Raw genomic sequence first — 27,089 nt, forward strand, 5'->3', positions numbered from 1 at the left:
CTTTAGGGCCATAGAGTAAGAAGGAATATTGCAATTGTTTGGCACCAAGCATGCTCTTTCATCCCTCCTGACACAGCACCTGCTGGCACCTACTGGAGCATTTAAAGCTTTTCCTCTCTGTGGTGCTGCAATTTCTTTAAAATATTGTGACTTCAGAGGAATAGAAAAATTAAACTTCCTCTCCCACGCAGACCTTTGAGGGCTTGTAGAGATGTAATTATACGCACACGCGGTAGGTGCAGGAATCCTATCATTCTGGTTATTTTCCTAATGATAGGTTTATATAGCACAGTGTCATCTCTGCTTTAAAGTTAGAGCCATCTTCTCCTGGTAGCAGCTATCCCAGGATAGCAGCATCACTGGATGGGGCAACTGAAGGCATTGTCTCTCAATTGGATATGCAAAGCATGGGGTGAAGTGTCCCCATACAGAAAGAGATAGATAAAAAGGGAAGGGTGGGTACCAGGCTTTGCCTGCAAGAAAGGGCTGTGAGGCAGTGACAGTGTCTCTTGTACTCGCTGTATACTCTCCAAGCCCCTCTCCAGAGGTCCCTGAGCTGATCACATAGCACTCTCTGAGCTTCCACACTGGTGGTAAAGCTGATGTGGCGACAGCACTGTAATGAAGTGGGGCAATCCAGCAACTGGTCAGCAGATGCCTTCAGTACATAGCAGCAGAGATTGGCTACAGATGTTTTCTACCCTCCAGATGCCAAAAGGAAAGCCATCCCTGCTCATCATCAGAGCTTAGGTCCACAGTGAGAGAGGAAGGACATGAAATGTGAGGGATTAATGCAAAACAAAAAAGTCTATGAATATTCATTATATGGTTTATGTTGTAATAGTTTCAGCCACCTTGAAACTCTGTGTTCGCCTCCTGCCAACAACAAACGATAGACTTTTACTCACAGAAGCCTTAATGGGAAGTAATCTTCCAAGGCACATTCACAAATGTTTGTGGGAAACAGATGTTAAATGCATCCCCTCCAGAAATGATGAGGAAATGCTGGCAGTGGGAGAGCAGGGATAGACCCAGGTGACTTATCTGAGCCCTCACAGGGGTGCAGTGACTTCAGCAAAGCAAACTGTGAAGGATGAGTGAGTGAGTTACAGTGCTGAGCGGCTGTGTGTGAATCATAGAATAGTTTGGGTTGGAAAGGACCTTAAGATCATTTGGTTCCAACCCCTTGCCGTGGGCAGGAACACATCACACTAGACCATGTCACCCAAGACTCTGTCCAGCCTGGCCTTGGACCCTTACGGTACAGGGTGCTGTTTGAATACTTAAAAGCTGCCCCTTCCCCACAGGCCCTGCGGTGTTAGATGGGTGGAAAAACCAACCTGGGAGAGGATGCCCTGAGAACCCAACAGTCAAACAAACACGTTCATCTGTAATCTCATCTCCCCTTTGCCAAGCCAGGGTCTGCCATTAGCATTGTGCAGACAGAAATTGAAATACACTGATTAAATGGGAACTTCTAGCGCAAGGGCAGTGGCAGTGTGCATCTGGGTCCTTCTGGCTGCACTGCTTTAACACCTTTGGGCGGGCAACGTGGTGGCTTCACCATTCCTCTCCATTGCTGCTTCCCAGGCAGTGACAATGAGGCAGAGGGAGAGGAAATAGTTTGCTCAACTTGACATGAGAGCTGGCTGGAAGAACAAGGAACAGCCCCAGTGTCGCAGGCCATTGCTCCTAATGGCTGGGCTGGGCTTCCCAAAGATGCATTCCATCTCCCTTCCTTTGCCTTTTCCATTTTCCCGCTAAATGGGCTGTAAAGTCACAGCAGATTAAAGTTTGTCTAAACCTCCTATAAAATATTGAAGGTGCAGCTGGTATTAATCTAGTCCTGTTGTGGTATGAGGTGTGTGTGTAGTGGGACTATAGATTTCAATGTGGTATGTGGGCATTTAAAACACCCCAAAGGTTGTTAAAGAGATGCTGAGGAATTGGATCCCTCACTGGGTATTAAAAGCTCTTCATTAGTGCTAATGTACACTAAATTAAGGTGGCAATTAGACTGAGCATATTCATCAGGATGGTGTGTTTTAATAAATTGTGTATTTAACATGATTGCATTTTATTGACTTCTGCAGGAATTGTGTATTTTTCTCTGCTAGGACAAGCTTGGCTAGAAGGAGATACATGGGACACACAGAGAATTAAAGACTAGAATAGACACCGTGCTTCAAGTCCCAAGATTTGTGAAGGTGAGTCTTGATTATGGCTCCCTCTTTGTGCTTACTCTGTATTTCTGTCAAGTATGGTTAGGTGCAGCTACAGTGTGCAGGAGAGGAGCAAGGAATGCACAGCTCATCTGCCCTCATATCAGCTGCAGGGTGTACTGCAACAAGTTGTCCCCCTTTGGTCTCCTAAATAAACTGCCCCTATCTCTGTTCTATCTAAGGGAGCAGATTTGGTGGAAATAATACTCTGAGGGGGTTTTGTGGAAAGCACCACCAGTTAGATATGTTTTCATAGCAGACCCCACTTTGGTTTAAAGGAGGTGGATACCGCTGCAGATAGTGGACACAGAAATCCTCTTGGAGACAGGAACTCCATGAAGGAAAGCAAGCATGCAGAATCAAGCCTCCATACCTGCAAGCTAAAGGGTGGGCTTCCATGTTGTTGGGTAGAGAACGCCATGGAGCAGTGCCAGGTTGTGGTGTTCCTTCACCTCTGATGCAGCTTAGAGCTTCAGGGATGTTTCCAGTGACATCTCAGCTGGGACAACCTCTAGAAACTGACGTATTGACTTGGATGAAGTATTTGAGATGGGGAAACTGTGATGAGCTATCAGACAAGTGCACAATGTCTGAATTTTAGGGATTTAAACCCATAAACCCTGGTTTAAACCCATTTAACCCTGGGCTAACCCAGTATTTCACTACTATTTCATGACAGTAGTGAAATACAAATAATCTACAGAGGTATGTTAGGGGTGGGTTGGAATGGTAGGCAAGGAAAATGGTTCACATCCTTCTTTTCAGTAGAGGGTAGGAGAGATATGGAAGATGAAAGGATTGAGACCTGTGAAAGTAAGGTGCTCTTGAGAGTTCTGATAGACTGGCACATCCGAGGAATGCTCGTGTTCCTTTTGCACGAGGTAACTTGGACATACCTTGGAGGTGCTGTCTTGAAAAAGCTTTTCCCAGGGTGGTCACACATTGGAAGAGGTGCCCAGGGAGATGAGAGAATCTCAGTCCTTGGAGATACTCAAACTGATGTCCCCCTGAGCAACCTGCTCTAACTAAAGTTGGATCAAACTTTGGGATTGGCCCAGGTTGGCGGCAGTGGGTGTTTGTACTCAATGACATCCAGAGTCATTGCTCTTTTGCCATCTCCAAGGCAAAGGAGCAACTAAAGTGAAACCAGAGGGTTAAATCCAGTGTGAAAGGGATATGGTGGGAGAGGGAAAAGTCAGTGGTAGCAAAGAAAAACTTGGAAGCAGTTTTTGGGGGTGCGGTTGAGCAGCTGCCTTTAGATATGTGAAGTTCAAGGTAGCTGCAAGGCGTGCAAAAGCAAATGTCAGAAGGCAGGAAATAAATGGTGGCTGGAGGACATTGCCTTGAAAAACTAGGCTGTATTCCTAACTGATTACAGCAGCTGGGGTATGTTTCCTGGCTACACTGCTGGGGATTCTGAGCCTCCCCATCACTTTGCAAGATAAAACTCATATTAGGGAGGGTGAAATGTAGAATAATCTGCCTAAGAAGAAGCTGTACATTTATAGCTACATTTCAGACAAAAACAAATGCATCTCATATGTCTCGCAGGTCTGAGATGGGACAAGCCAGGAAAAGCATCTGTCAGCCGCTGTCTTCTGCAGTTCTGACTGTTAATGTTTGCTTAGCATTAAATGTCTCCTGTGGAGGAGAACTTAATCTGTCACAAATTTGGGGCCTGGAGGAGGGGGAGAAGATATTTTTAAGAGGTGGATTAAGACATATGCGTTCGGGTTTTATCGCACTTGCATCAGTGTGTTGTAGGAGTAACTGACAAGATTTGCCTTTTGTGTGTATGGCTTAGAAGGAAAAGTGGAAGGAAGAAGCAGCTCTGGGGGTCAGGTTTCTCCTTTCATGTCAGCTATTTTCTCCATGCAGCCTGTCACTGGGGACTTGAGGTACCTTCAGCTAATTAGTAAGGCAGCGGTTGGCACAAGGGGTTTCATAATTACACTGTTAGTAAGTACCATTATTTGCATTTCACTTGTGTTGTTTGTAAATGGCATTAGATACACTCCCCAAAGTCTAGAGCATATATGAACTAGATAGTAATGTATTTCACATACACTGGAGTGCTTGAGTTCTGACAGGAGACAGTTTTAAGCCCTGTGAAAGAGGTCAAATCATACTTTTGGTTGATTTGCCCTGTTCTAATCCGTGCAATCATAGAATCCAAATGGTGATCTTAAATGCGCTGTTTGGGATACCCAGCAGAAACTGGAAGTGTGTGTTATGCTGGGATGAGTGTATCTCTCCAAGCTCTAAGTTCCAGCACTGAAACAGATGCTCAGAGCTCCCATTTCTCAGATCAGATCAGTGGGTTGACATTTTCTGGTAGTTTGCATTGAGCTCATGTGATGTGGAAGGTCTGACGTGCATGTTCTTGGCTTTGCCAGCCCAGACTTTGCGCTATTGCCACTGGCTTCCATTTGCACATCCTGAGTTGAAGGACCCTTTGTAAATCCCATGGGGTGTGTTCCTGACTTGAAGCACAGCACAATTAGTAGAGTTTCACTTAGTTGTTTCTTTGCTGTGTGAAGCGCGGTAGGTTTAGAAATCACAAATCTGAGCTCAGCACCACCAATGGGGACAATTTCTCGCCCAAGCCAAACAAGGGAGTCCTTAGTTGTCAAAGCTGAATGTGCCTGTGTTCACCCTGCTGCCAGGTTACTGTGACTGTGTGGCTCTGCCAGTGAAGTCTGCTCAATGATTTAGAGTCTTAATTCCCTGCTCACGCCTAGAAAACATTTAACATACTGAGTGTGTGCATGGGGAGGAGCAGTGTGAGGAATCGTAACTTAGGTTTGTCTTGGAAAAGAAAAGGAGGCCTGTACTAAATCAGTGCGGTTCCAAGGGATCTTGCTCATCCTGCAGCGGAAGCAAACCCAGACATGGAAAGCAAAGTAAGGTGGGAATGTGATTTATCGACTCTATAAAGCAGCAAGACAGCGTTAGACTCGGGCGCTGCTGCTTCTTGGACCACAGGCAATGTTTTTCATGTGAGTGCCTCGGCAGCGAGATGAGTGTGAATGATGTGAAGTGGCACGATATGGCTCAACTGGTTTGCTTTTTACTCCTTTCATGCCTAAGGCTACCGTGATATGGATCATGTGGTGAGTGCTCAACGCAGCAGAACTTACTGGTTTCTCAGATGACTTTCAGACTTTGGCTTAATATACTGAGCTTTAGGGATCCTTTGTTTTATTAGAGCACAACTTTCCTTTTGTGTGGTGATGGAAACATCTGGGGGCCACTGATTGTGGGGCTATTGAAGTTCTAGTATCCTATTGATATGTCTGTGTTTTCATATTGCTCTCTACCATAGTCTCCAAGCTCAGGGGTTAGTGGAGCTGAAGGTTCACCGTTCCCATGGAACTGAAGAATTCCACCCCCCAGCTCCTTACCCTTCTGGACTTAAAGATCTCCTCTCTCTGTGAGATTTGCAGACATGGCTTTAAACACCATCAAGAAGCTGTGGGCAACTCCTCCAGGCTCATGCCAGAGCTCTGTGCCCCACTCCATCTACTGCAGTTGTGGTCTTGGCTTTGAGTCTCTCTGGGCAGAAGAGTTGTGTATCAAAAGTATAAGAAAATAAACTGTAAAGAAAAATTGTCCTTGTTCTGTGGTTCAGATTCAGATTTGTGTTCCTTCAGAAGTGAGGTGGACTGTAAGCCTGGCTTGTGGATCCTCTGTGAAAGGGGACCTGGGGGTCCGGGTGGACAAGTGAACAGTGTGTTGCTGCAGCAAAGAAAGCCAACAGGATGCTGGGTTACGTCAACAAGGGCATCATAGCAGAGATAAAGACGTCATCCTCCCACTCTACTCTGCTCTTGTCAGGCCACACCTGGAATAGTGTGTTCACTTTTGGTCCCCACTATGCAAAAAGGATGTGGACAGGCTGGAGAGGGTCTGGAGAAGGGCCATGAAGATGATCCAAGGACTAGGAAGCCACATGGGGAAAGGCTGAAAGAGCTGAGCTTGTTCATCCTGGGGAAAAGAAGACTCAGGAGACACCTTATCACCATGTTCCAGTATTCAAAGGGTGGCTAAAAAGAAGATGGAAACTCCCTTTTTATAAGGAGTCACATGGAAAAGATGAGGAGTGACGAGTAGAAGTTACTCCTGAGGAGATTCCAGTTGGATGCAAGAGGAAAATTTTTCACACTGAGAACAATCAACCATTGGAATAACCTCCTCAGGGAAGTGGTGGATTCCCCAATACTGGACACTTAAGATTCAACTGGATAGGGTGCTCGGGCATCAGGTCTAGACTAGGCTCTTGCCAAGAGAGGTTGGACCTTTAGGTGATCCTTTAGGTCCCTTCCAACATGGTATTCTATGATTGATTCTATGTTCTCAGGATTCTTCTAGCCAAGGGGATTCCCTGAGAAGTGCCCCGCCAGCAGACCATGCTGCTGTCCTGACCCAGGTGCATGAAGATGCAGAGAGAAAGCAGCTACACATCCACAGGAGATGCTGCGTTGCACCATTTGCCCCTCTGCCTGTTTTGCCACTAGGAAGGAACTGATTTGATTTTAAACCAGGTCAAGTGCAGCAGACACACACTGTATGATAGAAATCTGACTCCTGCCTCAGACAGCCCCTTGCTGGGAGCTCTGCCTTCCATGGGTTTTCTCAGCTTTTAGGCTAAAGCAGAGCAGTTCCCATGGTCACAGAGGGAAGTACCCCACAAGGCTCGACAGCGCTCACAAGTCCTGTGGATTAACAAAAATGATGGAGTGAATGGAGGAGTTTTATTTCTGACCTGGTGAAAACCTTGGATAATTTCTGCTCTTTCTTTTCAGTGAATTGAATGTACTTTGCTAACATTGCCTGTTGCTGGATGCAATTCTATTTAGGGAATAGCATTTGCAGTGGAGAAAGGGGAAGAGATGGGTTCAGAAGCATGTGGGCTTTGGGAAGGCTTCTCTAGGGAGCTAAACAAACTTGTGCCTCTGAGTTTGCAAATGTATGCATCCATCTGTGCACGATGCCATGACTGCGTTATCTTCTGTTTCAGTCAAAGTTTTACTACTTTATGTACTTATTTGTCTGTCCCTTTAGGGTTCTTGATGATACCATTGAATACCGGGAGACACAGTCTCACTTCATCAGACACAGCAAGCAGCCCTTTCTTCCCATGTAGCTTTACCAGGTCATGATTTATAGCTGCTTTTCCAATAGAAGTACTGTCCTGAGCAGTTGTTGTCTAATTCAGGCATGGGGTTTCACACTGGTTAAGATTCCTTATCATTTTTCCTGGTCTTACCAATGTCAACCCATGGTCTCTGCCTGCAAAAGACATCTGCAGGGTGGGGAGTAGAGCACCACGACTTCTCTGCACAGTCACATTTCACACAGCATGGGGTGCCCCAGGCTGAGTAACCGTGAGGACAGCGTCCTCAGGCCCTCCCATGTCCACACACTGCAGTTATTCCCAACCCAGCACCTCCAAATGTCTACAAGTTTCCATGTTTGAGTGGCATTTGTTCTGCAGAGGAAGCTTGTATAGAGCTAACTGTCCCAGATGCTTGCTTTGAGACTTTTAAATGGATATAGCTTATTCTGGCCCCTGTTTTAATATGACCTTTTTTGTTGTGATGTGCGCAGGTACATTCAGTGCTTCTCACACTTGACAGGCTTTAGGGACTGGGAAAAATGATATATTCATGTGAAAAGGGGCATTTTTTTCACCCAACATCTTATTCTGCAAGCAAAGCTAGAACTTTCCTCTCCTGCAACCCTCCTCTTCACATCTGTGTTCACCTTTAGACCTGGAAGAATGCAAAGGGACTTAGCAGTGATCATTATCTCTTACTAGTGTGTGCTGTTGCCTTGTTCAGGTAAGGAATGTGCTTTCCTGTATCATGAACTCCACAGGACCTTGGTGGAAATACAAGTGGAGATAGGATTCTTTCACTCTAATAGTAAATGAGTGTGCTAAGGGAGTGCTGGTGTTTTGCAGGAAGAATTGGGTCAAGGAGCCTGAAAGACCATGGAGGGAGACTGTCTGAGCTGCATGAAGTACCTGATGTTTCTTTTCAATTTCTTCATATTTGTAAGTATTTAGAATCCACTTTCTCTCCTGAATCCCCCTGTTTGTGCAGCCTGCTGCTCCCCAGCAGGACAGGCTGTAATCTGGTCACATCATCACAGTACAGAATGTCCCCTCAGCTTTGCACTAGCAGTCACTGAGGGGTTTGCAGCATCCAAAGATGCTCAGACATTCGACAAGCCAGCACTGTGGTCAGGGTTGTCTGAGTTATTCCTGTCTTTGGCAAGGGAGACCAGAGGGAAAGCTATAGCTAGTGGTGTACACGGGTCTATCCTGGAATGGCAGAAGGAATTGTTTTATAGTCCAGGGTGCCCTGCTGAGGTTTTCACATGGAAACACAGTCATTTTCATAGCACAAATTGGGTCATTCTTGGTCACCCTGTTGCTCTAGTCTGAGATAGGAAAGGTTGGGAGTGCGCAGCCACCCTGGCCTCTGTGGTGGGGATGGTTCACGTGTGGCCCTTCGTTGGGCTGTGCTCTACAGATAGCTGCTCTCTACAGCTACCTGAAAGGAGGTTGTAGTGAGGTGGGGTCAGTCTCTTCTCCTGAGTGACAAATGATGGGACAAGAGGAAACGGCCTCAAGCTGCACTAGGGGAGGTTTAGATGGAGATGAGGAACAATTCCTTCCCCAGAGGGTGCTCAGGCATTGGAACAGGCTGCCCAGGGCAGTGCTGGGGTCACCATCCATGGTCGTGTTCACACACTGTGTAGACGAGGCCCTCAGTGACATGGGTTAGTGGTGGCCTTGGCAGTGCTGGACTTGATGAGCTTAAAGGCCTTTTCCAGCCTGGTTGATTCTATGTGGCTCAAGATTCAGTCTTTCAGCATTAGGGAGGGAATAAACAGCTGGTAATGACATGTCAAGGAAGGTACGTTTGCTGCAAAGGGTCATTTAGTGAGCAAGAGGTACTAAAAGCAGCATATCAGCAGTTACCTGCTTAGTGGAGAATATATGCCACTGAGAAACAAGGGCTCTCCAAGTGAATACCTCTGATCAAAAGATCACAATGAACCCACTCTTCCTGCATCAATTGTTTTGTGTTGACTGATGTCCCTCTCCTTGTGCCATGACAGCTGGGAGGAGCGTGCCTGCTGGGCCTTGGGATCTGGGTCATTGTGGATCCCACAGGCTTCCGAGAGATAGTGGCTGCCAACCCCCTGCTCTTCACGGGAGCCTACATCATGCTGGCTATGGGAGCGATGCTCTTCCTGCTGGGTTTCCTCGGCTGCTGTGGCGCCATCCGTGAGAACAAATGCCTCCTGCTCTTTGTGAGTGTCCTTGTGTTTTCTGTTGGCCTTTTGAATGGGAGTGACTGGGCAGATGATGCTGTGATAAGTGCATGAAATAAGTGTCTGTTATTGTAGCCCCTATTCCCTTAGATAATAAATAGGCTTTGGGTACTTTTACACACAGCTAGAAATACAGACAATTTGACTTTTCCCACCCAGTGGGTATGGAGTCTGGAGGTGGGTTTTGTCCTTGCTAAGCTTTGTTTCAAAATTGTCCTATTTGGTTGGTTGATTTTAGTTTATATTTTTACAAAGTGACCAAAAATGGACCTCTCTTGGCCACCCAAACCCCACTGCTCCACTTGTGGATTCATTCCTGGGTGGTTCACAACAAAACAGAGGGAACATGTGCAAGAGAGCCCGCTATCTCAGCAAAATTCCCAGCTCAGAACTACATGGTGATCTAACATTGCAGCTCCCTATAGCTGGTTGCTCTCTTATGCAGCCTGCTCTGCTCCTAAAATGAACCAGATTTGTTCTCTGTGGGCAGATTTTCCCCTGAATGATAGAGTTAAATTCCATCCCTTGTGGTCATTGAGTAGAGCTTAGCCTCTAAAATAAGACACTTTTGACCTCCACCGTAAGTTCTGATACTGCAGGGTTCCCAGCCATTGTGTCTCACTAGAAGGCATTACCCGTTATGTGTTGAAAGACAAAGACCATTATTTTTATTTCTCATTTTAGTTAAACATGACCTTTTGTTTCCCCCTCTGGGTCTGTTGGGGTGTTGGGGCTTTGGGTTTTTGTTTGTTTGGGGTTTTTGGTTTTGTTGGTTTTGTTTAACTCTTGTTCTTACGGTGTTTTGTTATGATTGTCTCTTGCACAGCTTCTTCATGGTGCAAAAGAGACTTGTTTCTAACTTTAAACAGAAGAGGAAAGTCCTCTTTCTGGAATGCAAACCCATGTTTTCCAAGAGATGAGCATGACTGCACTGAAGGAATTCCCTCTGGCCTTTAGCTCACCCACACCTTGAATTCATAACCTGCAAATGAGAGCCCTGTTCTGGAAGCTGTTGTGGGTTTGATTTCTAGTGCCTCACCTCAGAAGTAAACCAGCAAACCAAATGTGCCTGTGAGGTTGTGGAGATCTGCCTAGAGGAACCTAATAATATGCAAAGGATCAGGACAATAAGCCTGAGGTTACTTCAAAGCCTGTCCCTGTCAGATTAAGAAACTAGAACTTATGTTTAATGAAAAGTATTGATTGAAAGTGAATGGGAGAGTAATATTTTCAGCTTGGACCGTGTCTGCTTCACATAGACTGGACAGAGGAAGGTTTCTCTGGCCATGTTCTCTCCTGATTTAACACCACAAAGTTACATCATGGTTTGAATGCTCCTCCTGGTGCTTTAGTTCTATTCCAGTGCACTCCGTTTTGTGGTTCTGACTCTCAGAGATAGTTCTGATCCCTAGTGCTTTATCTATTTACTTTTACTATTATTTTATACTTGGAATGTGAGAAATACATGGGCTGAAAGTAATGCTCATTTAGGAAAAATGAAAGTAATGCCCGTTTAGGAGAGTTTTAGGAGAAACTCTAAATGTAATTACTGGATGAGGAATTAGCATTCCACCTTGACCAGGTTTACCAGAGCTTCTGCTATCAAAGTCACCTCTGTTAACAGCCTGCCATGCCCAACAACAGCGAAGCACTCGGACAAAGATCTGTGCTGATACCAAGTGGGAAAAGATATTCTGCTTTTTGAGGGGCCACACCAGCTGATGTTAAAGCATCTGTAAAGCCACAAGTCTGATGGGAGTAAGTTTTAGGGTTTGAAAAGGCAAACCATTCATGAGCATACATCAGACTGGGAACACCTTGCAAAGCAGAGTGTCAGGCTTTGGGGGGGTGGTACTTAGGGAGAAGTTGCTAGATCAAATCAAGCCCACTTACAAAGTTGTTAAAGAATTGATGAGCCAGAGAAATGCTCAAGTGAGAATTCACAGCGATGTATAATGCATGTCTGAAGCTTTTAGTCCAAATGTAAACAGGAGATAGAAGGGACACGACAGATGCGCAAATTCATGTTCTCTAGGTTTTGGCTTCTGTGCCTGCAAGAACTTGTATTTTTCATCAAGCTGCTTGTCTCTTGGTAAAAAAGCATCACTGTGTAACCTAACAGGTTTCATTAAGCACAAGGCTGTGAAGTATTTCTAGATTTGGACTTGGCTCACAAAAAGCAACAAACATTGGCCTGCAAATCAGACATTGAATAACTTCTGGGTTGTCCTCAAGACCCTCTGACTGCAAAAGAACACCATGAAAATCAGGATCTAAAATGCTGTTGATCATACAGCATTATACTGCAAGACTGAATTCAGCTTTGCAACGAGAACAGTCCATACTAGCTTCATTTGTTTTACTTTTGACTGCAGCTATCCTTGTAATCTGGATGCAGTAGCCCCTGAAACTTTTCAGCATGAAAATGTGGGTCTTTTGGGTTAAAGGTTGTTGTTGCTTGTTTCGGAGCAGCATTGCTGCAGCTGGAGCAGTAGATCAGATGTGAAAAAGAAACATGAAACACTGATTTGCGGAAACATCTGATAAACTTATAACCATCACCAGGAGCTGAAGCAGGAGTTTTGACCAACACGCGAGACCCCACTCAGGATGTTCACCTTGGATGTGGGGGCTGCCAATGTTCAACTGTTGGGACTCAAGCATGAATTGGAGTGTGAGGCTGTTCTGTCGCATGCATTAACCAGTTGGCTATTTAGTGCTCTTATATACCAGTAATCAATTTAATTTGGGGAGGCAAAACATAATAAGCAGATTTTGACTCTCCTTAAAATGCAGAACAAGAGCAAGTTCTGAAACACTGATGATCCATCTTCTTTTTCTCATCAGCTGTAATGGCTGCTCGTGTCTTTTCTACAGTAACGGTTATAAATCTGTAGTGCAGACTGCACAATATAAGTGTAAATCAGTTTGGAAATGATAATGAAGCTTATCAGAGATAATCTGGGAGTGACTGCTTCCACTTCTTCACAGACCTGAGATGGAGCTTGGGTGAACATGTGTCTCCCAGTAATCAGTAAATGAAATGCAATTAGCAGGGTGATGGGATTAATCACTTCATGGCCACCTTAGACCTCTTCGTGACTACGCTGAGATTCCTTGATGGATGATGATGTGAATTTGCAAAGCATCCTTCATTCTCATCACTTGTTCTTTGCCCTCCTGTGGTGAAATTAAAACAGTCTCTGAGCAAGAAGAAAAGAAGCCACACAGAAAACTCCAGCAGCAAGAATAAATTAGAGAGTTAACTAGTTCAGCAAAATCAAGCAATAGCATTTTGTTGGCATCCCAAGTCCCTGCTAATCTGACTCTTCTTGTTTTGTCATTTGGGCCCAGGCTCCTTTTCTTTTGTTTCCACTGCAGAAGGAGGTAGACAAATGGGACAGGGTGGTGCATGCACTTTCCAATGGGGAAAAATCGCTTACAGCTCTCATAATTGACAACAAATCAACATTTTGCCCATTCCAAGCAGGTAGTTTGAATTCTTTTTCCATTACCAAAAAGCAGAGTGCACAGTATTTCAGACACTGTTTATAAATCATTGCTTGGGGATCACAATAGTACTTCTGGCCTCATCTACCTGCCTTCTGTTTCAGAAAGACTTTCAATAACCTTCTCATATACACAAAAAAAACCATCCAGACTCCTCTTGTGTTCATTTCTACTTGTTGCTTCAACCACCTTCACTGGTAACATGTACTGCATGTGTATTACCCTTATGTGATGTGATCTTACTTTGTTCTCTGTTCACTCATGTTTTTCTCACGTGGTTCCAAAATCTGAGTTCATTTCTAAACGTTCACTCAGCTTTGTAAAAGCATCTTTGAGTCTGTGGCTAATTCTTGGGATCCTTGAATTTTAGAAGGGCTGACTCTCAGATGGTGATTTCTCCTTTATAAGAACATAAAAACCTGTCCATCTAGTTCAAACTTGTGGTTCCTCAAGCCCACTATTTTGTCTCCAAGAATGGAAATAAATGCCATTTTGGGATAGGATAGAGCCTAGCCGCTTTGTGCTCCATTCCCATAGTTGCTCTTCAAGACCAACACTTGTTTCAAGGATGTTAGAGGGCACATCCCTGCCTGTTCCTTTTACTGTTTCTTATGGACTGCAGCAGCATGAAACTAGCATGAGGCATCAATGCAACAGTGCCCTTAATTTAAGGATATGAATATGCACACTTTGGATGCTGTACAAGACATGGATGATACTTGCATAAACAAACTGAAATTATGGTGGTATGTTATCAGCTTTCTGTAGTTGGTTAATACTTGGTGCAACCCCATTGTGTGGAGGGAGATATTAAACAAGGCTAATCTTGTTCTGAAATGTAGAATACTCTGAAAAGAGTCCATTTTTGGTCAAAGATGTAAATATTTGAGTATACATCCTACTACCTCCTTCCATTCACAATGAGCTATGATTGTATGACAGCAAAATTGTTTATGTTGTGGTGAGGGGGTGTGTGCATATGTAGGTGTATGCATGTGGTGCACATATCTGTGTTAGCACGGTTTAACCCTGTATGAGTATCTACATGATCATACAACTTTTTCCATCCAAGTAGGTTTTACTGGTTTAACCTGGTGCAGATTTATCAGGAGCTGGGTTCTGTAGCCTTACTCCCTTTCACCTGTTAGAACCAGGCAAAAGCATCCCAAGCTCCCCTGTCCTGTGACAGCAGAGAGGGGCTGTGCCTGCTCCAGGTTACCTACTCATAGGGGTTTTTTCATTGTCAGGTTATTTGTCAAGTTTTTCATTCCTTGGTTATTTGGGGGTTGGAACTAGATGACCTTAAGGTTCTCTCCAACCCTAACCATTCTATGAGTCTATTTCTTCCACCTCTTTGGTGACTAGCAAACCCTGTGTTCATACTACCTATTGCAAGCACCTGATAGTACGATGTGTTTGTTTTATTTGGATTTCACCTTCTCTCTTCCAGTTCTTCATGTTTATTTTGTTAATCTTCCTGGCGGAGCTTTCAGCTGCGATCCTGGCTTTTATCTTCAGAGAAAATGTAAGTACCCGATGGTGGGCAAGCGCTGGACCCCAGTGGGATTGTTCCCAGCTGGAGATGCTGTTAGACGGTGGCTGATTTGTTTGTAGAGCAACTGTTTGTTTCAAATACCAACAAACCTGCTTCATTCCTACCCTCGGTGTGCAGAACTGCCAGCAAGCCAGTGAATGCTAACTAAGCTGGGGTGCGCAGGGTGGATGGTTTATGTACAAGGGAGATACACATTGGGGGACTACTTAAATCCTGAAGTTTTTAGAGTCTTCCTACTTCTTTTGCAGCCAAACCAGCTGCACATTCCACCAGAGAGAAGTTTATTAGAAAGTCACACTAAGGTTAAAACAAACTCCTTTTATTTTTTCAATATAGCATGTGTTTAATATTAATATTAATAGTGAAACCTTCTGTTTTCCCAACAGAGCCAATGCTCATTCTGCAGTGCAAAAAATTCCTCTTGTTCATCTTCTAATCATATTCCTTCTTGCATTTTCATGTTCTGGTGTTCACCAGATTCCCCTCAAGGCTGCTTGAGATAGTAAGATATCCCTCCTAACCTGCCCTGAGCAAGTCTGCCCATGTCTCATTCCGACTCCCATAACAGATCCCTTTGCATAATGCCCTACTTACAGGTTTCTGTTTCTTATCCCCACAGCTTCATATGATGTGGCCTTTCTCCACTCTGCTGCCCTGCATATAATTGGCCATCATCTCTTCCTTATGCTAATTGTAAGCTTTTGCTACACTAGTAGTAAGCACAGTCTCGTGTGTCTCTCTAACCAGCTCCTTCTTTCCTGTTCCCACATGTGAAAGAAGAATCTGACTCAAGTAGGACTATGCCTCCCAAGTCAGCCCATCTTTGACATACTGCTCTGAGTGATGGCCATGAAAAAACAGTGGCCAGTAGATGTGGTCATTATTGACTGTTAGTATTTATTTTGTTTATTTGGCCTATGTCAATAGTAAGAGAATATACAGCACGTTCCCTGTACTGAACATAACAGAAATGTGGCATGAGCACACAAGGGCCTTGTATAATGATGTTTTTCTTGAGTCAGGATATACTTTATAAGAAGATTTTTATAAGCAAATAAGTTAGGACCTAGGAAGTTGACAGCAAGACAGAATGGTTGTGCAGTGGATGGTCTTGGGGTGGAAGGTAGTGGAAGGGAGAGACTGGTCAAGCTGGAGGTGAGCCTGTGGGCAAGGTGCTGCAGGGCTGCTGTGTCCTCCTCCCTCAGTCACATCTTGCTTCTGGGAAAAGCAACAGTGCCTTCCACTCCTATGGAAGCTGTGGGACAAGTGAAGACATGTTATCTTGCAAGATAAGGTCACGATGCTTTTTCTTGACTTCTGTGGCATCTGGCAGTGTTTTGTGAGAGAAAACTTGAAGTGGAACAAACTTCTATCTTTCTTGAGCTCGTCTCCCTGTTTGTGTCACCAGCTTCCCACTCTGTCAGAATGACTGACAGGAAGGGCTTAAACGGGAAGGAATGAAGAGACCCAACATAGCTGGAGATGGCTCTGCGCAGAAGTTACACTCAGTCTGCAGATTCTTGTGGCTTGTTCTCTTCTCAGGTTTCTTCTGAAAAGAAAAACAAATCTGACCTTTTTTGCTATGTGTTTTGGTGGTAGCTCCTTGGGCTCCGTAATGACTTGTGGCTAATTTTGCTGTCATCTTTGGGTTTGGGTGAGTCTAAATGGGTGGACGGGACGTCCATCGGGACAGAGGTGGCCTTTCAGTGACCCCATGCAGGGAAGAATTCTTCTCAGTAGCAATTTAAGGTCAGGTTCAAATGTGCTTTTCCCTGTGAAATAAGTTACTTTCAAGGTGTGTGGTGGTAAATACATATTTAGGCAATATAAACTTCTTGGAAGCTTACCAGGTGGGTTCCTGTGATGGTCACTGCACAAGTCCATATGGCTTGTGGCCTCACTGGGTACATAAAATGAGGCAAAAAAGGAAGGATTTACTCTATGTGCTTACTTTACAGATGATGTTCAGTGCAGCTTTCTCTTGTACAGGGTTTTACATCCAAACCAGCTGCCAAACACTCAACAGAGCTAAATTATTAATAGCTGAGGGAGTGAAAGAAATTAAGAGGCAAAAATAAGGGAGAAAAGAGATGTTTTCTGCTGAGATTTGACGTGAGAGGAAGATTCAATTAAGCAGAGTGTGGTGGTGGGGTGAGTAGAAGTGGTGTTCACAATAGTGAGTTACTGTGATGTGCAAGTCCGGTTGCACCCCCAAGTACTGTTTAAAAGCAGCCTCTAAAGAGGCAGCCTGTTGTGAACCAGCTATGGGAGTACCAGAGTTTCTCTTCCTTTGTAAAGGAGCTGTTGGAGGGTGAAGAACCCTTGTTCATCCGGAAGACCCCCTAATAAAATAAGGTGTTCCATGAAGAGAAAGAGGCTGTGAAAGAGTGATTTATGTACAGGAACTGCTCTTTATATGCCCTTCAGAGGTCTGGATGGGAAAAATCCTGGAGGGATATTTGACTCTTTTTCTTACTGAATTGTCTTAGCAAGCAAGAGAGCAGGATGGTAGGAACAGATGAGTCCAGTGGCAGGGCTTTGGATGAAGTCAGGATGTTTGACACTTAATAGACAATTCACTTTGGTTCCTGGTACCTCAGTTTCTTCAGGCATAAGGCAAAAACTAAAGAACATGAGGTGTCCGTCCCTCAATTGAGCAGCTGGAAGTCTCTGGGATGGAAAGCACTGTGGAATTAAGAAGTGCAGCACTGGTGACTGTACCTACAGTACAAGCACTGCAGTGTGCAGAAGCGTTAAGATGCTCCAGGCAGGTGCAGGTGGACAAGAGTGTGACCTGCTTTCCAAGTAGGCACTATGAAGCCAGAAGAAATGCCCGCTTTTTCCTAAATCCCCTTCATCTGGCTGCAGTAATCCCAGCCAAGCTCTCTTTTGAACTGTCATTCGCTGGCACATAAATGTACACGTGCATGTGCTTCTTCTGTATTGGAGATGTTCCCCTCTGAACAGCTAGAAGAAATCACAGCTGAACAGCTCTTTACTGTTTATGGCTGTGGCAGATCTTGTTGTCAGAAATTTATGTGAAGATCCAGTTTTATTATTAGGTCCTTTCCTCCCTTCTAAATAGCTCTGGCCATAGGACTCCAATGTGCAGAGACCTCATCGGTGCTGTCACCAGCTTCAGCAAGAGGGGAGCTGTGGGCAAAAGTCAGTCTTGTGACTTTTATCCTCCTTTGTCAGCGTTTTTTTAGAACAAAGATGCTTTTACTCATTGATTTTTTTATTATTAGTAGTATTTTTTATTGGTTTTGTTATACTTTTTCTGAGCTTCAGATGCTCAGGACAAACAGCTTAAGAGCAACAAACTGGAATCAGTTATCTTCCTGGCAAAGTTACCCTTTCAGCACTAGGTTTTGCTTTAGGCCAAGTGTCGTAAAGAAATCACACACAAACTCTCAGCAATTTCCTCAGGGGTTGCTGCTGTCAAAATAAAGGTTTCACTTTATATTGAAATGACTCTTTTGTTTTAGACCCTGCCAAAGGCAGTCAGCTGGGATTATTACCAACAGTAATATCAGTTTCAAAGTCCACGCTTCAGAAACAGACAAGCATCAGAAAAATATGCTGCTGTCTCGGCAGAGAAGCATGCTGCGTGGCTCAAGTAAGCCGAGAAAGGGAAGGAAAGGAGAACACTGAGGCCATATTTCAGTTTCACATTTCATATTTCTCTCAGTGCACCAATTCCCAAAGGAAAACACCGTGTTTTCTGGTATTTTAATATTTAAAAGCAAAAATAAAGTTAATATTTGTCCCATAAAAGTGATTCAGGGATTTAGTAGCATCTCTAATTGAAAGGTAGTGAGATGAGCTACCTGCATCAAGTCTTTGTGAGAAAGTATTGATTTAATCATTACATTTGGCTTTAGTTTGTATTATTTGTAAAAGAGAAGTCAATATGAAGTGGTATTTGGCAGTCTGTTAAAGCCTTCTCTTTTTTTTTCCCCCTTAAATTTTGTCATACAAAGGAAACAAACAGTTTTGTGCTTGTGCTTTTGTGCCCACCCATACATCTCATACATATGCATGTGTATGTGCGATATTTCACATTGCATATCAAGAACCTGAAACCAACTTGTAGCTGTATGTGTCACTGCATCTGCAGTGCTGGGTGAACAATGGGAGAATGGGGGAAAAAAGGCCTTTTTCAGGCAGCTTAATTCCTGATCCTGCAAATATGCAACCCTAGATCAATGCTGTATCCAACTGACTTCAACCCCCTTTGCAATGGTAGAGAGATTTTGCCTGTATGGATCACAAATCACAAGGTATTTTGGAGAAGGGACCACACAAGTCAAAGACTTACTGGGAACCTGAAAAGGGGATTCCTTGGTATTTTCCTCATGAATTGACGGAAAGGCAACAAGATTGAATCAGAGTGTTCAGTTTAACAAGACTATTAAGTTTGTATATTTACTAGTCCTCCAGAGAGTGATCCTGAGTAAATGCAATTTCAAGGTGTCTTAACTTTCCTGAGCCAAAGATTGTTCAGTTTTCTTATTTAACTGTAAAAGTAACAGGAGTAAATGAAATTCTATTCATTTACATTGCAGACCTTGGGAAAAAATGCTCAAATTATCTAAACACTGGAAATATAAAGAGGATTTTTTTCTTCATATGTGTGGGTTGGTTTAGACAATCTAAAGAATTGTCAGGGAAATGGTCTTTTTTTCCTGATTTGTAAGTTGACTTGAACATTCATTCTATGTTTTTTACTTCCTTTTCATTCCCAGAAAGATCCAGATTAAGGCTTCATTCTGCTCTCACACAGGAAAGTAAATTCAGAGCAGTTCCCCTGTTGTTAGTAGGAAGTTAACTGATTTAAAATGAAATGTCAGGGAAAACCATGCTTTGATTGCAGACCTCATGAAGCAGAGTACATTAAACTACTATTTGCGGGTGGATTTGATGACCTTTCTGAAATCTGTTTTAGTCTTGTTTCAACTTATGAAACACTTCCAAACAGCACTGAAAATTCAAAGAAACAACCAACCCTTAAGTGTCAACATCATCTTATGAGTATATTTATAATTCAATCCCTGATTTTTAGTGAGCAGCGGTTCAATTCAGCAGTTCAATTCAACTGGTACTATTCACTCTGGATATAGTTATCTTTCATCCAGTGGTTTTTCCCATGTTTCTCCTCTGAGGTTTGCAAAAAAGAAGAACAAAACCAAAATAAGTTTGGGAAGAAACTTTAAAGAAGGAAACTTTAAAGAATAAAACTTTGGGAAGTGCTTGGTAAAGACGTTAATAGAATCGTAGAACAGTTTGTGTTGGAAGGGACCTTAAAGCTCATCCAGTTCCAACCCCCTACCATGAGCAGGGACATCTTCCACTAGAACAGGTTGTCCTGAGCCCCATCCAACCTTTGCATTTCCACTTGTCTGTGCATTTCAGCTGACAAGAGAGTTTTTCACCAAGGAGCTGAAGAAGCATTACCTGAGGAATAACGACACAGATGTCTTCTCTTCCACCTGGAACTCTGTTATGATCACAGTAAGTCAGGCCATGCCAGTCCCATCCTGCCAATGGCCAGGGGGCATCAACACAGCCCTCAGCCCACCCTCTCAGCTTGCCCAGGGTCAACCTTCTTCAACCATCCTATTGCATCAAGCATAGCGCCTTGGTTTGGGGCAGTGGTGGAAGGGAGATGAGAATTGGGCTGTCAGCTGATCTTTCTCAAAACAAGGGGCCAACCATCAGTCCTGGGAGAGATGCTTCCAATAACTTTGTCAGCCTCTGTGGTTTGCCAAAGCCTGAGGCATTTGAGCTGAGTGGGTACCTCCAGCTTCCCAACAGTGGGCACAGGAAGCCATGGAGCTATCTGTAGCTGAATATAGCTGCATTTACCCTGGAGCTTTCACCTTGCAGACTATTTCAGAACTATTCCCAGACAAAAACTGTTCCTAACTAATGGGTTTTTTTATTAGCTCTTGTGAAATGAGTTGGTAGGTGGCAGATCAGGCAGGAGTGTGTCTGATGGTGTATTTTCAGGATAGAAATATTAGCCAACAAAATTGACTTTGTTATTACATTCCTGATCAGGCAGGTCACAGATTGACTGTCATTGGAATTGGAGTTGTTGTTACCCGCTGTGAGAAGTTCTCTGTGTGTGTTTACACATATGAACTCAGTGCTCAGTACAGACCACGGTGTGTCTCTTGAGGAGTGAAGAGCAGGATGTCAGGCTCTGCAGATGAAAAGTCAATTTTAACCTTAAAAGAAAAGGACAAGTGCTGCCCTTCATGCTGATTCAGGACTTTAATAAAGACATTTCCTTTTGCTGACTGAAAGGAGACAGAGCCAGAATATGACTTGAATCCTTAAAAAGGACCTGACTTGAATCCTAAAAAGGGACCTGACTTGAATCATCTAGCGGCAACAAGCCTGACCATTAGCTGTGGGGAGAAGGGGTGGTGAGGAGCCTGGATTATACTGTTGGCTCCCTTACAGACTTGCTGGGTGATCTCAAGCAAGTCATTCTGGATGTGCTCCAAAGCCCTGTGTAGCTCGTGGCAATATTCCCAGTGGTACCTCAGAGTCTATAGTATGACATGGGAACAGTGGGACTTTTTATACGGGTTTTGATGAAACAGAAGCTTTGAGGTACAAGCACAACCCACTTCTTTGGAAGCAACAGTTGTTTTGTCCCTGCTTTGACTAAAGCTTTGATCCCTACAAGAATAGGCCTTTGGCAGATTTCTCCTATCTGCTTTCAGGGCAAAGTGTCTACTCTGTCTTCCTTTCTTCCCTGTGCCTCTCCCTAGTTTGCCTGCTGCGGAGTGAATGGACCAGAAGATTTCGAAGCTGTCCCTCTTCTTCCATACTCCTCTTTGGAAAGTGCAACACCTGAGGCTTGTTGCCAGCGAGAGCTCCAGAGCCGGGAAGGGATGTTTGTCAACAAGGAAGCCTGCCTCACAGGCGTCGAGAGGTTTCAGAACCGACAGGTAAGGGAAGCCCAACACCAGGGAAAGGAGTTTACGGGCAGAGATATGGCTGCAGTGGCCATGGTGATCATACCCCTGGGCCTCCAAGCCCGTCCATCCTGGCCTTGAACACTGCCAGGGATGGAGCATTCACAACTTCTCTGGGCACCCTGTTCCAGCGCCTCAGCACCCTCACAGTAAAGAACTTCTGCCTTATACCCAACCTAAATCTCCCCTGTTTTAGTTTGAACCCATCAACCCTTGTCCTATCACTCCAGTCCCTGATGAAAAGTCCCTCTCCAGCATCCTTGTAGCCCCCTTCAGACACTGGAAGCTGCTCTGAGGTCTCCACGCAACTTCTCTTCTCCAGGCTGAACAGCCCCAACTTTCTCAGCCTGTCTCCATACCGGAGGTGCTCCAGCCCCTGATCATCCTTGTATCTCCTTACAATGTCACCAAGACATGAAGTTTAAGAAACTTTTTAGCAACGTTCCTGACTGTGTTCATCTCAGCAATGAGAACTGTCTGTACAAGCCTCCTTTTCTCTCCAGACAAAGCAGTGGTCCTCTTTCCAGCACGTGATAGCAGGTTGTGAAAGAGGGTAAAAGGAGTTTGGAAGCAGTGTGTGAGCTGTTCCTTGCCTGGCAGCTGGAAATGGTTGGCAAAGGCACTTTGGGTGAGAGATCATAGCAGACAGCACCATGCTGCTTCTGCCAGGTCTCATTGCTGTGAATAGATGGGGAAGAAAGAAAGGAGAGAGATGACAAACAGCAGGGAGGGAACAGGAATGGCATTTTGAGGAAGAGGGTGAAAGCAGATAGCAGATTTAGCTTTCCCAAATTGTGATGTTGAGTCCTACCACTCCTATGGAAAGGGAGGTCTTCCCATGAGCCCTTGTCTACTGCAGAGTGTTGGTGGAAGAAGCTGTGTGCACAGGGAGTGTCCCCAGGCGCACAGTGATGTACATCTGTAAAATGGGAGAGGATTCCAAGGAACTGGAATTCAGGCATTCCAGGGGCAAAGTCAGGCTCTTGGGACAATGTGCTGGTAGGACAGTGCTGGCCACACTTGGGCTCACCCCTGTTTGGAGCCAGCTGAGTGAGGTATGCTGGAAGTTGGGCTAAGGTTGGAATTGTGACAAGCACCCATTTTGTTGCTGGGATGGATGCTTTTCTCTGAAGATTGGGCTTTCTGTGCTCTCCCTTGCACTCCTCTAGTTGTGTCTCACTCGCAGTGAGCAGGGTCTGGCATGGATCCCACTGCATGACTTTTGTGGTGGCTTTGCATTTCAGACGTTTTCTTTATGGGTGGAAGGGGAAAATCAGGTATGGATGGGGTTAAACATGTATGTGTGCAGTATATTCTCAGTGGGGAGGAGAGCTACTTGTTACATTGGAAATTTACATGGAGTTTTCTCTTTGTGTGTGACCTATTTGCAGAAGGTGGGTTGGAATTTTAGGTTGGGAGAACTCAGGCCAGGGGTGATTTCCAGAAACATCCTGAAACCTTTGCAGAAGATCTACCTGCCATTAACTGGATGAACAGTAATAAATGACCTCAAAGATCATAGAATGGTTTGGGTTGGAAAGGAACTTAAGATCATCTAGTTCCAACCCCCAAGCAAAGATGATGGTGGCTACGCTGTGTAAGTGGAAGGATTGCTGCTGTGCATGGCCCTGAGTCCTTAATGAAAGTATTTCTCCCATAGCTAGAAGATCAGCAGGTTTTCACCCATGTTCGTTTTGGGGTAAGCCACGCAGGAAAGGTCCTGGAATGTGAAAGAGCTGTGAGAAGAGGATTCAAGAACCTCAAAGCCTTTGCTTTAACTAAGTAGGCCTTTTCCCTAGCCAGCCTGGGCTGCCTGGCATCTGCTCTGAGGGTCTTTTCCTCTGTGCTTAGTCTCTGCCCTTTGCAGAGGGAGTGACTCTCCTCTGCTGCTCCTCTTTGCCCTGAAAGAAGTCAACAGTTCCTTATGGTCAGCACAGGGGCGTGTATGGATGGATCCATTCCCATCCCACTGCAGCAAAACCTTCACCTCCACAACACTGTCCTGTACGTATCTGCCTCCTGTGCCATGGGGATAAATGAGGGGGTGAGAGGGATCCATGCTTGTAGTGCCTGGATCTGAGAGCACCTCCTGTAGAATAGTTTGGGTTGGAAGGGACCTTCAAAGAGCATCTAGTCCAACTCCCCTGCCATGAGGGCTGTGCTGTGAGAACATTACAATGGGCCGCTCAGGCGTGTCTCACCATGTTTTGTCTTTCCTAGGGCTGCTACACTGTGATCCTGAACTCCTTTGAGACCTACGTGTACCTTGCTGGAGCCCTTGCCATTGGAGTGTTGGCTATTGAGGTACTTACTGTTGTGTGGCTGGAAGAAAAGCAGTGCTGGTACATGTGCAGCAGTGAGGTTCCCCCATTGCCAGGGGAAGCTGTTCCCTGCCAAGCACGAGCAGGTTGTCAGCTTGTGGTTTTAATTGCCTGGAAAGAGCTGAGAGCTCGGTCCTTTGCCATGAAAGGGTGGGAAATAACTGGTGCCACACATGGAGGCTTCAGGGATGCACCACTGGTAGTCACTGCCCTCATTGCAGCTAACAAGCTGACTGCTCTGTCACTTGGTTATTGTGTTTGAACTCTGCCTTTGCTTTAAAAACCTCTGTTCAGAGCCTGAAACTGTATCAGCTCCAGAGCATCTCCTTTATCCTCAGTCATACCTGGCTCTTTGGTGATGCTTCTGAGGAGCAGGCTTCCAGCAGACATGGCAGTAACACATAAGTGATGTCCCTGCAGCATTGCTGGGGCAAGGCCGGGTGCTTTCCCTGGTCCTGTGTCTTGTGCAAAGGAAAGTGATTTGGGCAGAGAGCCACAGCAGCCCCCACAAAGCTGAGCTCTGCCTGTACTGGGCAGTGGAATGATGTGCAGAGCATGGAGCAAGGACCCTGCTTCCCTGGGACACCAAGGGCAGTTTGGGAATGAAGACAGGCTGCTGCTGTAGCTACAGACGGTGGGGCAGGGGAATGAGGGGAGGGATCACCTTCAAGAAAACACTTTGCCACAGCCTCCACGGGTTGTGGGAAGGGCCCCTCTTGCTGCAGCACTGACTGATGGGCAGGAAGGAGTGATAGGAATGGCCTCAGGGCCAGGGAGGGCTTTGCCAATCTTCTGGAAGATGCAGCTGACTCTTGTGATGCTCTGTTTTGTTTTCACCCTCTTCTTTCCCCACCTTTCCCAGCTCTTCGCCATGATCTTCGCTATGTGTCTCTTTCGAGGGATCCAGTAAGAGGTGGCCCATGGACCACCATGTTCCCACATGCTCAGAAGAAAGAAGGAAAACGAGAAGAAACAAAACCTGAAACCACCCAAAAAAACCTTTATTTTTTTTAACAAAATGGGGTAGGGTTAAAAAAAAAAAAAAGAAGAAAAAAAAAAGAGGGTTGTAATATATGAATGACCAAAAGGATTGTACTTCAGGGGCTGGAACTTTGAGGTGATGTGCACTACACTGTACACCGGACCCTTGCCCAGAGCCACCCGCAGGAGCCCAGCACAGCCACTGATTGCACTAGAGAGTGATGGAGCTGGAGGGGAGGAGCAGGAGGACAAACACGGCTGCTTCATCCACTCAGCCAACTCTACCATTCATGACTTTATCATGCTTTAGACTGCAAAGGACTGAAGAACACTGGGGCTGATAAGGCAGCAGGTGGCTGAAGTCTGTGACCGTCCAGGTGGGTTTGAGACAAGCGGTGGTGGCTCATCTAAGGAGTAGGTAGTTATCGTTGGCGTGATTCTGGTTTTAATTCCCAGCCACAGAATGAAAACACACGTTCTGCAGTGGAAGCTTTGCCCCTGAAACTTGGAGAAGCCAACAAGGAGGTTGGCTTTTCTCTGGAGCCCCAAGCAGGGGCAGCGTGGTCTCACTTGGCAGTGGGACTCAGCTAAGGCTGGCTGATGGTCAAGAGTTTGGTGCCTACCTTTCTGATTTTACTAAGATTTACTGTTCATTGCTGTGAAAAAGAAAGAGATCAAATGTTTCCCTGCTGTGTTCCTATCTCCTGGGAAAAAATAATGGCTCTGGTCAAGAATCACTGATACTGCTGCCTTCCTGAGAAGGGGAGGAAATAGTGTTTAAATCTTGTCAGCCTTTGCCTTTCCCTCCATACTTGCAAAAACCAGTTTGTGGTGCTCAGTTAGCATAAGTATTTGCAGTGGTTCCTACATGCTCTCCAGCCCTATGGGGAGGGCCAGGCATGGTGCTGGATGGAGGAGGCTGAGGTCTGCCAGCCACTCCCATGGTGTGTGCATCATTTCTCCCATGGGTTCACAATGAAAACGTTAAGTCAGGATTGGTTTAGCCTGCCTGGTAGTTGTGAGTGTTTCCTCCCTTGAGATGATATTTTGATGTTTAACTAATGTGCCATCTACTTAACCATTTGGAAGTGAACTTGAGGAAGATGCCTGGGACTGCGCCTTGGTCAGAGGTGAAGATGGAAGTGCCGAGGACCCAGGTAGGCTCTGAGAGCACCCAGTGTGCAGCCAAACTGCTCCAGCTGCTGTTCCAGCGGTCATGGTTATCAGGTCTCTGGTTTATCTCCTCTGGAAGCGTCAACCCCTGTTGCCTTAATTGTTCATCTGGTCTCTCCCTGACCCCAAACTCGTTTCACACATGGGAGGACAGAAGGGCTGTGGTTTCTTGTTCAGCTTAGGTCTTTTTACACATTTTATAGGCTCAGATTATGGAGTCCTTTTATATAAGCTTAAACCAGCCCCTCTGAAAGCTGTAACCACTGGCAAGGAAGGAGAGGGGGCAGAAGGCAGCAGCAAGGAGACAAGCAGTAACCTTATGCCCTGGCTCCGTAGCAGCAGGTACATTGGCTGTTAACATACACTACTGGGGCTGTGTCCCTTGAGCCCTCCCAGGGGCACTGCACAGGCTACAGGGAAGGAAGGAAAACAGCAGAAAGCCTGGCCCATAATAGACAAAGATTCTGTAATAAATTAGATATCAGGAAGAAGTTCTTCCCTGTGAGGGTGCTGAGGCGCTGGCACAGGGTGCCCAGAGAAGCTGTGGCTGCCCCATCCCTGGCAGTGTTCAAGGCCAGGTTGGACACAGGGGCTTGGAGCAACCTGCTCTAGTGGAAGGTGTCCCTGCCTGTGGCAGGGGGTTGGAGCTGGGTGAGCTTTAAGCTCCCTTCCAACCCAGACCAGGGCGGTTGGAACTAGGTGATCATAAGGTCCTTTCCAACCCAAACCATTCTATGATTCTATGATGCTGGCTAAATATCCAGATTGGGGAATTAGGATACTAAGGAATAAGAAGGAGATATTAGAGCTTTTCCAAGCTTCATTTGAGAACAACAATTTGCTCATCAGCAGGAGAGGCCTGGGGCCAGGTAGAGCTGCAGCCGCCTTGCTTCAGTCAGCATATTCCAGCAATGAAATAGGTTTCCAGGGCTGCTGAGCAGCCTCAGATGTTGCATTAAACCTCGTGGAAAGCATTTCTGAACTCTTT

The 27,089-nt window shown here is 45.3% G+C and overlaps 1 protein-coding gene across 1 annotated transcript; it reads left to right on the plus strand.

The window, feature by feature from the left end:
- Positions 1–2,135: 2,135 nt before the first annotated feature.
- Positions 2,136–24,897, plus strand: TSPAN18 (tetraspanin 18). The gene is made up of 8 exons (XM_010024569.1): positions 2,136–2,207; positions 8,188–8,280; positions 9,354–9,548; positions 14,530–14,604; positions 20,050–20,148; positions 21,420–21,599; positions 23,847–23,930; positions 24,810–24,897. The coding sequence occupies exons 2-8, from the start codon at positions 8,218–8,220 to the stop codon at positions 24,855–24,857; spliced, it is 744 nt and encodes a 247-aa protein (XP_010022871.1). The 5' UTR covers positions 2,136–2,207; positions 8,188–8,217; the 3' UTR covers positions 24,858–24,897.
- The last annotated feature ends 2,192 nt before the right edge of the window (positions 24,898–27,089 follow it).

This window comes from Nestor notabilis, unplaced genomic scaffold, assembly GCF_000696875.1.
Source record: "Nestor notabilis isolate BGI_N333 unplaced genomic scaffold, ASM69687v1 scaffold18191, whole genome shotgun sequence".
NCBI lineage: Eukaryota > Metazoa > Chordata > Aves > Psittaciformes > Psittacidae > Nestor > Nestor notabilis.

What these genes read in the sequence shown, in the direction of transcription:
- TSPAN18 (XM_010024569.1), top strand. Translation starts at nt 8,218, where the DNA reads ATGGAGGGAGACTGTCTGAGCTGCATGAAGTACCTGATGTTTCTTTTC. An exon ending in GGAACTCTGTTATGATCACA is followed by an intron (nt 20,149 to 21,419) that starts GTAAGTCAGGCC and finishes GCCTCTCCCTAG; the next exon opens with TTTGCCTGCTGCGGAGTGAA. An exon ending in TTGGAGTGTTGGCTATTGAG is followed by an intron (nt 23,931 to 24,809) that starts GTACTTACTGTT and finishes CACCTTTCCCAG; the next exon opens with CTCTTCGCCATGATCTTCGC.